General features: G+C 37.5%; 1 protein-coding gene across 1 annotated transcript in view; it reads left to right on the top strand.

Moving 5' to 3' along the window:
* Positions 1–13,955, top strand: part of LOC116728562 (roundabout homolog 2-like) — a 92,667-nt gene that overhangs the window by 47,065 nt on the left and 31,647 nt on the right. The window contains 8 exon segments of the mRNA XM_032576780.1: positions 3,114–3,271; positions 3,501–3,621; positions 3,759–3,897; positions 6,316–6,452; positions 7,939–7,950; positions 8,430–8,554; positions 10,932–11,103; positions 13,690–13,895. Coding sequence (XP_032432671.1) covers positions 3,114–3,271; positions 3,501–3,621; positions 3,759–3,897; positions 6,316–6,452; positions 7,939–7,950; positions 8,430–8,554; positions 10,932–11,103; positions 13,690–13,895 — 1,070 coding nt within the window.

The raw sequence follows: 13,955 nt of genomic DNA, 5'->3' as shown, positions 1-13,955 counted from the left end.
GACCATCCACCTAATGACAGGACAGCTGTAATCAGAGCAACAGCCAAGATGCCATGTTCACTGTAGAGGAGCTGTGGAGTTCCAGAGCACAGACGGGAGACTCTGTTGAGGGAAACCATTCCTCCTGTCCTCCACAACTCTGATCTTTATGGAAGAACTGAAAGAAGAAAAACATTGGTGAAAGAAAGATCCACATCCAATGGAGAACATGTAGAAATACAGTACAGTCCAAAAGTTTGGACACACCTTTCTCATTGAATTCAATGAGAAGGTGTGTCCAAACTTTTGGTCTGTACTGTATCTGTTAAAATGCATTCAAAGAAAATGGACAACAATTCTCTAGATATCCAAAAAAAACCTTAGTTGTAGTCTTAGAATTTACTCATAGCTACTGAATACAAATGCACACCACAGTTTTCAGATTTGTGTTTGTCAAAAATGTGGAAAAAACATTCTTTATATTCCTTCAAAACCACAAATCTACACCACACCGTGTCGCTCTGTGACATATACTTCAAATAAATCCAGAAATAAGTTTCTTTCTGTTCTCCCTCTATGCTCATCAGAAATGTTCAAATGACATTTTTTGTTTTTTAAGTTTTCACTTACTTCTCTGTCAATGTCTTTACACTTCATGTACCCAATTATCTAGTTTTCAAGTTTCCCCTGTTTACGTCTGAGTTTTAAAGCCTCCCGGGACACGATTTAGAAAAGCATTGTCAACACGGGGACAAGCAATGCTGTTGTGTGCCTGGACGGATGCAACGTTGCCTGCATGGAATGGGTCACTAAGCGTACACTACAACATGACAGCCAACCAGGCATATGTCTGTGCCAAAGTAGTGTTGCAACTGAGGCTCATTTACTGCGGGATGTGATCGACAGCTGGGCCAAAGGGCCACTGGCTGCTTCCCTATTTCCTTTTCACTCGAGGTGTCCTCAGGGACTTGGAATTCATGCTACAGTATATCTACAGAACAGCTTATGGCATTAATGAGGATAAAAGGCAGACTGAGCACCATGCAAGTTTATGCTGCTTGGAGTTTTACAAACTATCACTTACAGTGAGATATAATTAATCTCTCCCAGTTTTCATTAATTCCTCATACGTTAAAGCAGAAATGACAGTCTACGGCTAATGTTTTTATGCAGAAGCCCATTGCTCTTTGATGAGAAAAGGTAAGACGCATTGGTATTTTATTTTTGTGGCTATGATTGATGTCACACACTGCTCTTTATTATTTAAAACGGGCCTACAGCAAGGCTTTTTGCAAAAACAACATGTCACAAGCTATTAATGCAAAGAAGTTACAAATCATTGCAGGATCCAACGTACAATCTCTATTTTTAAACCTAATCCCAATGACGGCGTACAGTGCAGTCTTTCCTGCAGCTACTTAAAGCGGCGGCAGCTTTTAAACAGATATTTGTTTAACAGTTCTGACAGCGTTATGGACTTTGAAGATTTTTCCTTTTAACGTCACCTTAACTACCTCATACATCTGGTCAGGATGCGTTCTCTTGGCTTGCGCGGTAATTATTTGACACATACTGTTGGAATAATGAAAATAAGATGCAGATATTCTTAGATAAATGAAAATGTTGACTTGGGAATGATAAAACTGTTCAAAATGGAATTCTAATGAACTAAAAAGTGTGTAGATGTGAGATAAACATGGAATAGTGTTATATTTTACCCACACTTGGCTTTGAGAGTTTTATTTTTATATAAAATAGTCGTTGTCTTCCTTCCAGTTGGTGTGGATTCCTTGCAGAGAGTAATGAAGGAGTTTCCATATATACTGTATATATATATATATATTTCAAAACAGGTACTATAATTGTGCTGGAACACATATCTGAAATTTGTTGCTATCACTGAGATGTTTTGAAATGTGTGCACCCTTGCTCCTAAATCAGGCCTTTCTGCAATTTCACAAGTCTTTATGAAGGACTGTTTGATCCAGTTGATACCCTTAGTCAGCAATCAGTTAGGACTTTCTTTTCAAATTTGTATGCGGAGTATTGCAAATGCATTTTCAGGAGTCCAAGGCCTGATGCCGTGTCTGCTGCAAAAGGACAGGCTCTGCTTTGTCTTTCCAAGGTTTCATCAGAAAAACAGACTCAACCAAACTAGCGATTTCATTGGAACAACTGACTTCTTTCAATCTCATCACTGAAAGTTTTTTGCAGTACTTTTATTATGGACAGCCTTCAGTTTGCGGCCCACAGTGAACCTTCTTATACCCATGAGTTGATGCTAGTATTTAAGGTTTTAAAACATGACATCACTGGCTCATAAATATTTTCACTGACCACAAGCTGCTTATATTTACCAAAGCAGAGATTACATGCAAGGATTTTTTTACTCATACTTATTACATGAAAATCAGGCATTATTCTTAACCAGAACATTTATTTTTTTCTTTTTTGCTAAGCTTCTGAGGCAGCCACATAAATTATGTAGAAAATATGTCTTTTGTCTTTTACATCTGCATTGTTTGTAACGTTGAAGGTTGTTACAAATTTATTTCTTTGTATATAACTTTGTTTCTTCTTTTATTACACTACATTCAATAAACTCAAACTAAAGGAAACTAATTTATAGTTAAAGAGTAAGAAACTGTGGGGATTTTTCTCCAAAAAAATGGAGAGGCCACCTTGTGTGGTTGTATAAAATATGAAGCTTTTATTTTATTTTTTAATGGTGAATTCTTTACTGATTTTTTTTACATATACATTACAAACTAAAAACTTATAAACTTTGACCAATAAAGCTAAGTCAAATGTCAATGTATTTGTTTTTTTCTTTTAATTTTGAAATGTTTAATCAAAATTGTAGGAACTTGCTACTTAGCCTGTAGGTGGACTTAAAAGTTTTATTTTTGATATTTCTCTTGATGTGAATTATATCTTTCTCTTATCTTTCTGCTATATGCACTTGCACTTTGCAGTCTTCAACCTCTATTTTAGAAAACTGTGAAATACAGACCACTTATTGTAAGAGTGACTTTTTGATTTCCAAACCAGCTGGAGGAAGTAAAATATTTAAAGAAATCATACATCATCATATTTATAATATAATTCTGTGTTACATTTGCTTTTGATTCTAGTGTTGCGAGATGACTTCCGTCAGAACCCGCAGGACGTGGTGGTGGCGGTTGGGGAAACTGCGAATTTTGAGTGTCAGCCTCCGCGCGGGCATCCTGAACCGACCGTATTCTGGCGAAGAGACAAAACTCAACTGGATCTCAAAGATGACAGGGTCATGGTAGGTTCATTTTCCAAAAAAAGGACATGGTAGTAACAACAAAGAAGAATAAAATGTGAAGTTATGATGCTAACCTAAAAAAAAAAAAAAAAAACATTGTAGAAACATGTCAATCATCTTGTTTGTTGTTTCATGAAAAATTGCATGTTAACCTTACATTTACGTTAATAATTTGTTGCAGTTTGACATATTTTGCTTTAAAGTGGATAGCTAATTTTTTCTTCTTCAGGTCCGAGGTGGAAAGCTGACCATTTCAAATACTAAGAAGAGCGATTCAGGGATATATGTGTGTGTGGCCTCTAACATGGTTGGAGAAAGGGAAAGTGAAAAAGCACAACTTTCAGTATATGGTAGGAAATCTCTTCTACACTCGGTGCAGAATTTAAAAACCAGCAAAGTGCAGAAATATTAACTGGCTCTCGATGCACCAACAATATTTAACCCCTTTGCCTAATTAATACCTACGCTGTATGCGATCCTCATTTAGAAAGACCAGCATTTATGCAGCGCCCTGTGAACCAGGTGGTTCTAGTTGATGAGAGTGTGGAGTTCAGATGTCAGGTCCATGGTGACCCACCGCCTGCTCTGCGCTGGAAAAAAGAGGATGTGGATGTTCCTCGTGGCAGGTGAGGACTGGGAGTGAATGTGTGCAGTCCATAATAAGCACATCTGTCAGTGTGTGCTGCAGCTGTGAAAATAAGAACATTTAAGCACTTCTAACTAGTAGGGCAATTAAAAAAGGATACTTAAAATTCAGTATTCAAAAATGCATGTCAAACATTTCAATTAGCAGCATATTTTCTGCTCAAATAACACACAAAGGTTTGAGAAATGGGTGTGTCTTGGAGGTGATGTGTGGATGCTCGTGTAATTCGAACCACATGAGGCCTCTACAGTACAGCATGATGCAATCCAGTGTAAGAACACACACAACTGATATCAGAATTTACTGCAGAATTTATCACTAAACACTCTTACAGATGGATTGGATAGTAATAATTTAAAGTCATTGTTGGACTTTGTGGGGTTAATCCCTAACAGTGGGTAACATTAAATACACTGAGCAGCCATAATATTATGACCACCCTCCTAATATTGAGTGGTTTTCTCTTTCTTATTAGAAACAGTTCTTATTATTTGATGTATGGACCACGCTGCAGTCACATGTTACCTGCCTTGCTCAGGAAATCAATAGAAAATTCATTAAAGAAACAGCGATGTATAATTGAATATCTTAACTGAAATGGAAATATGTGCCGTGTCTATGAACCATCAACGTCTATTTCTATTACTTTGTTGACCAAATTGAGACATGTTTTTAAAGGCAATTAAACCTTTTGAAAACATATGCCAGTTGCTGGCAGGGTGCTCTGTTACGCTGTTAGTTTATCCAGATTTTGCTAACATATTTGTTCAATAAAAGGGTTCATGATGGTGGAACCCATCACAGTAACTAACAATGTACAACAAGCTGCAAAACTGAAACAAAATACCAGGTTATATCCTCCAATTGTTCAGGGATGTTGTAAAAACTTTTGGATATAAAAGCAAGGCAGTAGTGGTCAACGGAGCAGCACATAGAATAAACTGTGATGCTTTGTTATCTCTGGCTATTCTGTCAGACCATTATTAAAATTTAGTAATATACAAGTACTGTATTTAATATAAAGTGGACGCCATACTTCATCTTCACACAGCAAAGTGATTGTTTCCTAGCTGCCGTTTAACAAATTTTCCTTTTTTCTGACTCCTTTGAAGAATTTTGCACCAATAGACTGTCTTATTCTGTTTTTCACTATCTTACCTGTTTTAATTTTCCTGTTTACCTTTAACATGTTGCTTATATTCTCCTACAAAGAAGAGAATACTTTGTAGGAGGGCGCCACTACAACAGAGTGGTGAATGTTTTTTATTTGAGCAATTATTAGTAATAATGTCATGGCTGGTATGTTTAAGATGACTATTACTCAGCTCTCTGTCTGGCAGCCTGCCTACCAACCTAGGTTATACCCTCTGACTGTAAACTATGCCCTATTTCTAGAACCAGTTTCCCTCACTTTCCTCCTTTCACTTCTTTCATTCTTTTCCAAAACCTACCAGCCTCCTGGGACATATGTATCTGGGTCAGAGAATGCGCTGTGAATGGAGTCCTCACCAGACTCTGGACGGACTTCCATAACTACCCCCACCAACTCATCCCCCACATCGATATTCTGCCCACACCCTTTTGGAACATCTTTCTCGAATGTGACTTTTTCTCACTCTCTGTACCATTTCTCTGCCTGACTTGTCTTCCATCTTTGAATCAGCATGGCTGGCTAGACAATTTCACAAGATCTTTCATGCCAAAGGGGACCCAAGAGAGGGAGACCTAACTCCTTGCTCCCCTACTCATTTCGTCTCTTGGCCCTTCGAGACGCTTATCTAAACTCAGATGGCTGAGATGGTTCTCTCAGTCTTAACTGCGCTGCTGCCGTCTCACGTTTGCTTCGCTGATGGATACACTCAAAAACATGGAACATCTCTATGAATTAGTTATGTTTTACTGCTTGGCCCAATCATCACATTCAGTTTGTCAGACTGTGCCACTCCCTTACTGTCAGACTGTTGTCTGTGCCTCCCTCTCTCTCTTACTCTTCTTCTCTCTCTCTCTGTCGCAGAGACACACACTCTCATGAACACGCCAGCAACCCACACTACAGTGTGGGCTGTGCGTCTTTATGAATATTGAAATAGTCGAACAATCAGCGTTCTAACTGAAAGCTCCTTTCATTTTTCTGCGCCTTCATCTCTGAGTTTAATTGCTCTTCTTTTCATCCCATCCCTAGCAATTGCCTGAGAAAGTCTGTTGTTATTCTATCAAAAAAATGACACTTCCTTTTTAGAGCTTCCATGCAAAACATCACACACACAAGTTTACACACCGCAATGTTTGTTTTGCTGATTTGCATCACAGAAATAACTTTTGAATTTGTATTTACATGCTTTAGAATCTTTATTTGTATTACACTTGTAATGTTTAACGTCTAACACCTCTTCTCCAGGTATGACATCAGATATGACAGAGAGGACTCCCTGCTGAGGATAAAAAAGGCATCTGTTAGCGATCAGGGGACATTTACGTGCGTAGCAGAGAACCGTGTGGGTAAAGCCGAGGCCTCGGCCTACTTGACCATCAGAGGTGGGTAACTGCTGGTGCTCTCATGTGTGGCAAAGGGCACAACCATTTCCTGATATTTTTGTCTTGAAAAATGACAAGTATCTTGTCGCAACAAGAGCTTCTGGAAGACATTTGTAATATTGTCATCTTTCTGTAATAATAGCCTAAGTAATTTTTTGCCTGAAGTGTTTTTTTTTTTGTTGTTTTTTTTGCCTAATTCATCTTTTGGCAAAAAAGAGGTCGTAATTGTTTATTTTTTTATTTTACCAAAATTACTTTTAGCAAAAAATGACTTAGGCCATTTTTTTTTAGAAAGGTGACAATATGTCTCTCAAAACTTGCAAAACATTCTATTTCTTTTTTGATTCATAATTTGTTTCTGACTCCACACATACAGCTAAGGCTTTCAAGAAAGTCACAGATGACAATTCTTTTTTTGTTTTTTCTAGATACTGTAAGTTGCCAGGCTAACAATAGCATGTTTACTCTCATGTTTTGATATGACTTATTGATAGTTTGGCTATTAACATAATATTCCAATGCAATTTTGGAGCTTAGTTTTGTAAGGTATTCCCAATGTCAATCATTTTTAAAAAGCCATTAATGTCAGTGACCCCATGTATCTGCTTGAGACAGTCGTAGTATGTAGTGACTGTAATTACACATTGTTTGGGTCCCTGTACCAACATACATGAAGGGTCTAAGAGTTAACAATTTCAAAACAACTTGAATTATTCAACAAACTATTTCTTAAGGGTGACTATCTGAGAAAATGGTACATAATAATAAATTAACTAATTAACTTTATGATATGGGTTAAATGATCCATTTGTTATTGTGTTGTTATATGAAAAGCATAATGTCAAAAAGTAAAATATTTGGTGCCTTATTGACTTGAACACAACTATTAAATTTAGAAAGTGTTTACATAAGTATGTGTTTAAACATAAATAAATACATGATGTGATAAAAACTCATATATCTTTAATTTCACTATTATTAATACTAATTAAATTATTTAAAATATTATTTTAACAGCAGAAAGCATATTTATGGGGTGAATTCAGCGATTCACTCAAACCATTGCTTTTTTCTACCATGGCAGTCTTGTATCAGCTCATACTAAATATAAATATTGAAAATCTCTATTCAGTTGGTTTGATTTTATTTATTGGTCTTTAAATCTCCTTTGTTCTAGGTCTGTATCACATGCTGCATATCTGTTTGGTTATCAAACAGATCTTTCAACTGCATTCATGTATTTTTTTAAAATAAATTTTGGATTGTGGGTTTTTGTATTGCTATGAGGGTTAGACTCCATGCCATCCCCTGCTTTGGTGACAGAGTTACCCTTCTTGTCCCTGAGCTTCATGGATGGAAACCCAGCTCCATTTCATTCATTTCTGATTTTCATTTCTTTCTTTTCCTGTCCCTCTGTTCTGCTCCTCTGCTTTCCTTCTCTCTGTGTTGCGTGTCAATGTCACCCACACCATTGTTGTGTCACCAGCTCGCCCCGTTGGTAAGTAAGAGGTGATCCCATTGTGCATGTGCTTATTTTATTTCTTTTTTTTGTTTTTCAATCACAGACATGTTCAGTATGCATGAGCTCTTGTTGCATTCCACAAGCACAGTCATCAAGTATTTTTTAGACATGCATATCTGCTCTGTATCAACGTCTGACTTCCACTGGAAAACTTATTATGTATATTCTGAATTCTTCCAATATGTGGGTTCAGGTGTGATTGACGTGCTGTAGTTCAAACACTACAATAGAGATGAAGTTTGAAAATTTATGACATTTTAGTGGCTTGTTTGACTAGTAGAAATAAGAACTAGTTCAATGAAAAGAAAACACCCAGTGCATGAAATCCTTTAGCTTTCAGCTCTTCATCTAGTAGAGATACACATACTAATGATATAGTCTAACAGTAATGAGAAGTCTACTAGAATACATTGCCTTTTTATGTTTTTTTTTTTTTTGTTAATTTTCAAACTCAGAAGCACCTCAGTTTGTGGTGCGACCTCGGGACCAGATTGTGGCTCAGGGACGGACCGCTACCTTTCCCTGTGTGACCAGAGGCAAACCTCAGCCAACAGTTTTCTGGCAAAGAGAAGGCAGCAAGGTGAGCAATTTGAAGAGGTTGGCACTTGAGTTGCAAAAATAAAGCTTTCATACTTTACTTAGACTTGTCAAGTTTAAAAGCTTGACTTAGACTTGTCTTCTACAGACTTTGACTTGTCTTCCAAGGGCTGAAGACTTAACTTAGGTTTGTTCAGGGTCAACAGGGTAACAACGTTTTCTTCTGCATTTTACAAAAAATTCTAAATATTTGAGTAGAAAATATTAACTTTGGACCTTCTTTGATAATATTTGACTCATTCTATGATAGTATTTGACTCATCACATCTTTAGGCTTAATATGTGGTGTAAGAATACAATGCAGAAAATGGCCCCGATTTTGAAATTGTGGCATAGGGCCACTGTTTTTGTGGCATCTGGACTAACTTAGATTAGTTACAGTATATCTCAATATCAAGAACTCTTTCATTTGTCAAAAAAGGAATGGCATCACAAATATTAAATGAAGATTCCATAAAACACAATTTGTGATCTTTTGTAGCTTTAATAAATTCCTAAAATTAGCAGTTTTAACTCTTTGGCATTTTGACCAAGTTGGCTCGTCTCTTATGTAGAAGTATTAGAGTGGTCATCTATACAGAATAAGAAAATTCAAAACACTGATTGGGAATCATTTTATATCAACATGTGATTTAAAATTACACAAGCTGTATAATGTAAACACACATTAGATTTATTTAAATCAATGTAAAATACACTACTTAGACTTTAATGTGTGATCAGACTTTGGGGGATTTTGTAATCAGGTCTGGTCATGTATTGAAGTATCTCTATTGCCGCAGCTTGATTTTTGATAGTGGGTGTATTGGGACCAAGGGTGCGAAATTAAATCCCTAATCCCAAAATATGCTGCTGTGTCAGGATAAGGTGCATTACTTTTGCTGTGACGTCACCATAATTTCTTTTCTTTGCAATTTCAGATATCAGCTGATCATCTAACAATGACATTTCAATGAAACCTTAATACCACCAAATGGTCAGAAAATGTTTTGCTTAGTAATTTATATTTGGAAAATTTGAATTCCATTTCAACTTCTGCTTGCAAGGTTCTGTCAGCCAGGTGTTTTCAGTCAATAGTATGAAACTGAATAATGTTGTTTTAACATCATTGTTACAGAATTTGAGTTGTGTTGATGCCATGATGTCCACATGTGAGCTATACATCACATATGAAACCTGCAGCATTCATGGGGTGGAAAAATCTGTGCCAGCCCATTTTATCTGTTGATCAAATTGTGAATGCTTGAGGGTCAAAGGTGTAGAAAAGTGATGCTGGAGCATTTTTTACCATGATATCCTGTCTTCCTATACAGCTGAAACAAAATATCTTAAAATTCAGTTAAATACACTATAAATAAAGGAATAGATCATATAAATGAAGAGATTAACAAATGTTACCTATGTAAGTACATGACGTGACTTTAATCAGACTTACCAAAACATAAGCATTAAACCTCTCACTCTCACTGATTTCAACTTTCAGAATATGTGGAACATTTCTCTTTGCTTCAACCGTTGGTGCACAAACTGACGTCCATAAAGACCTAGCGCTTTAGCTAAAATGTTTGGATTAAAAAGGAAGCGGCTTCGACTAAAAGGATCAACCCAGGTCAGAACAGAATGTGGTTCTGTTCCACATATATATAATGAAGTGGTCATTTATTATCAATCCACGCCTGTCTGACGAGCCAATTCACTTTGCGAGAGACAATGTCATGTGCTGCATTAGCGTCATTAGACATAATGAAAGCAGGCTAATGTCCTTTCCTGTCCATCAGTTGGTCCGCCTGGGGTGCAGAGGCACAGAGCCCTGATGCCTCAATTTCATGGTCATAAGTGCAGGTTATCACAGCAGGAGCAGTACTTTGGTGAGAAACTGTAATTCTAACCAAGCAAAAGAAACATTGACCCCCTTTATTCAACAAGATTGCACATAACATTTTAGAATATCAGGTACTGCAGACATGTTCTAATTGTAGCACTTATTACTTTCTTTCCATTGTCATCCAAATGGATTTAAAAAAAATGTCTTAAAGAAGAACATCTGAAACTTTGACACCAATGTACATCAGAATAAGAAACCAAATGGTTTAACTGGTTGTGACATTTTTACACTATCAACTACAGTATATAGAAACTGAATCATGCTACTTAATAGTTCAGTAATATGACTTGGTTTTCTTTGACGTTTTCCAGTGCAGCTGAATCTTTCATAATAAAATAGTATGTATCTGTCAATACATGTTTTTTTTATAATATATTATTGCTTTAGTGAAAAATCACACATCAGTAAAAAAAAAAAAAAAGAAAGAAAACATCTAATCTCAATTTACATTTATTCCAAACGTTTATTTCTGTAGGATCTGCTGTTTCCCAATCAACCAGCACAGGGGGACGACCGAGTGTCTGTGTCTGTGAATGGAGAGCTGACCATATCATCTGTACAACGCTCAGATGCAGGCTACTACATCTGCCAAGCCCTCACAGTGGCAGGCAGCATCATGGCCAAGGCCCAGCTGGAGGTAGCAGACGGTAAGGCGGGACGCAGTAGCACATGCACACCGTCCTCATTTACAGGAAAAGAAAATGTCTACTTTTAGAGCACAAATTTTTAGTTATGCGATCTACTGCTGGAGTAGTGCCCAATTTAATCCCGAGCCACTGATTAGGTCGAGGTTTCTTTACTTCAGCAATATTGATGAAACTCTAGCACCACACTAGCTACTTGCATTATAAATGGAGTGTGTGTTTGATGTTGGTCTAGCTTCACCTGTGATCCCTTTGGTGCTTTCATTTCATGAGAAACACAAACACATAAGCTTGCAGCTTGGCAGACAGTGAACAGCAGCATCTGCCCACACTTGTAGTTTCCTGACAAAGATCTCTTAAGTTCTAAAAGCCAGTCACCCTCAATCATCTTTTCACCTCCAACCCTCTATGATGGAAAAATTAAAAGGCAGAAACAGTTTAAAACAGGAAAAAAATGTCTGCTTTGTGAAGAGACACTTTACATTTTTTTATTTTTTATATTTTTATCAAAGCTTTAATGTCAGCATTAAGTGCTCAGCTGCTGGCAGCTGGAAGTTGTTTCCTCTCCTCATTTCATTTGTTTCTTGGCTTTTTTTTTCTTCTTTTTTTCGCCCACACATTATTAAATTAACATCTGTTGAAGTGTTTTGTTTTTGTTGGGGTTTTTTTGGAGTCAGAATGACTTCTGTTCTGTCACTCAGAGGAGATGGATCAATATCAAAATGTTAGGTGTAAAATGTGAGCGATGGGAGAAACGTCTTTGACAGATGGGTGTAAACAGAGACGGAGAGAGTGTTGGCTTGAGGCCTGGGGGATTTTGGAAGCTTGCAGAATTCCATTTGTGGAATTATTTAAGATTATCATGTGGAGCATCATACAACAGGGTTTACATGTGGATAAAAAGTTTTCAAAGGTGCAAATATGCAATATTTATTACTGAATTGAATTTGTATCTGACAAAATCACTTTAAACTTCAAATAATGGTATTTGGCTAGATTAAAATATGCAGTTACTCATATGTTCAGCATCTTTGTACCAAAAATAGCTTACGTTCATAAAGCCACTCAATCATCACGTCATGCAAAAGCAAAGAGATGTGTATGTGGACAAAAATATGGGTGTTAATGCTTTACATGTGTGGTATTAAGTGAAAAAAAAGCAGAAACAAAGATTCTAGGGTGTGAGAGTTACTTCTGACAGAAACATTTTATTACTTTGGTGGTTAAAGCTGGACAAAATGACTCATTTCGATACAGAAGTGCCCCTTGAAAAAGAGCAAGACTTTAATATCGTAGTTTGCTCTTCAATCACTTGGGATGATGATGAGTTGCCTTACAGACAGGATATTTTCATGGAAATGTTCCTTTTTTTCCAGCAAAGGCCAATCTTATGATTGAAAAAGGAAAGTATGTGCTTGCTCCCAGTGAAAAAGGGATACAAAATTTTCAAAATCTCTCTCCATCCATCCAGCTGTCCGTCCATCATCAATTCTTTTGTTCCCGATCCATATCTCATAACATTTATTGTATATCGAATAGTAGATGGACTGGAAATTCAAGAGGTCAGTTTTTTTTTTTCCAGATGTTTATTCTGGAAGTCTGCAACAGTGTCCACATTACAGTAGACCTGTCCACCTTCTTCCAGTTGAAACCTGCGGTCTCACTCTTATCCAGAAATGACTGAAACCTTTAACATATCAGCACATTCTCAGCATAGTGTCATTTTTAAGCAACTCTTTACATAAAACCAAACTATTAATCTTCTGTAAGAGTCGTACATGACTTCCCTTCTAGAACATTATGCTGTACTTACTTGTACCTGATATTCTGCTTGAAATGCTGTCTGGCTCATTGTGCTGTGGGACTTGTGATAAAGGAAAAGACTTCGGGAGCATGCTGTACACTCTTCTGTGAATGGAGACTCACTTGATAACAGTGGTGAGGAAATTGGAAGCAAGGAGTAGTTACGAGGCTAAGAGAGAGATTCGGCACTCCAGAAATTACTGTTTCAAAGTCCAAAGGCTGTATCCTGCATGATATAACAAGCCCTAAAAAAAAAAGCTTTAAAAGAAGTGCCTCATTGTTTGGCTTGGCATGCTAATTCAGAGTTTAGTTTTATCTGTGTTTGCTAGCGAATGGAGGGGGGCTTTTTTCAGGGGGAAGGAAGTGCAGCCATGAGTCACGCAGTAGGATGAGGGAGGACAGGCATGAATGTGTGAGAGGTGTTATAAAGAAGCCATGGTAATTAGCACCACGGGTGAAGCATCGTTAATCCTCACCTAGTAATTAAAGCTCAAAGGTGTGTGATGCAGTGCCATGAGTACACCACCCTGATGCAGAAAGGCTGTGCAAAACAGTCACTTCCCCTCACAACAAATCCATCAGACTAGACGCTAACATGTAGGATGTGCAGCCGCTGATGTAATTATTGCAGCTGCAAATTAACACCTTGTGAGAAGGTCAGCTACCTTTTCCAGAACCGTAACAAGTAGTTAGAAAAGCAAGCTGTTGTTTTGCTCTGTGAAAACCAAATAACAGTGGTAAGAAAGAATTTGAATAACACTGTTTGAAATCGCCTTTTGCCATCAGCCTCCAAGGGCCGCCCACCACCCATCATCCGGCAGGGCCCGTCCAACCAAACGCAAGCTCTAGGAGGCGTGTCCATCCTCCAGTGCCAGGCCTCAGGAGATCCAGAGCCGACAGTCACCTGGAGGAAGAATGGGGCAAATCTGCTTGGACAAGACCCACGGTTTTCCTTACTTGAGCACGGCAGCCTTCAGATCCAGAACACAAGGGTGGGTTAGAGTGGATTTTCCCCAAAATAATTGTAGCTTATGTTTTCTTTGACACTACTT

The sequence above is a fragment of the Xiphophorus hellerii genome, chromosome 11, assembly GCF_003331165.1.
Source record: "Xiphophorus hellerii strain 12219 chromosome 11, Xiphophorus_hellerii-4.1, whole genome shotgun sequence".
NCBI lineage: Eukaryota > Metazoa > Chordata > Actinopteri > Cyprinodontiformes > Poeciliidae > Xiphophorus > Xiphophorus hellerii.
The sequence above is the reverse complement of the archived record's forward strand: the minus strand, read 5'-3'. Positions and strand labels throughout refer to the sequence as shown.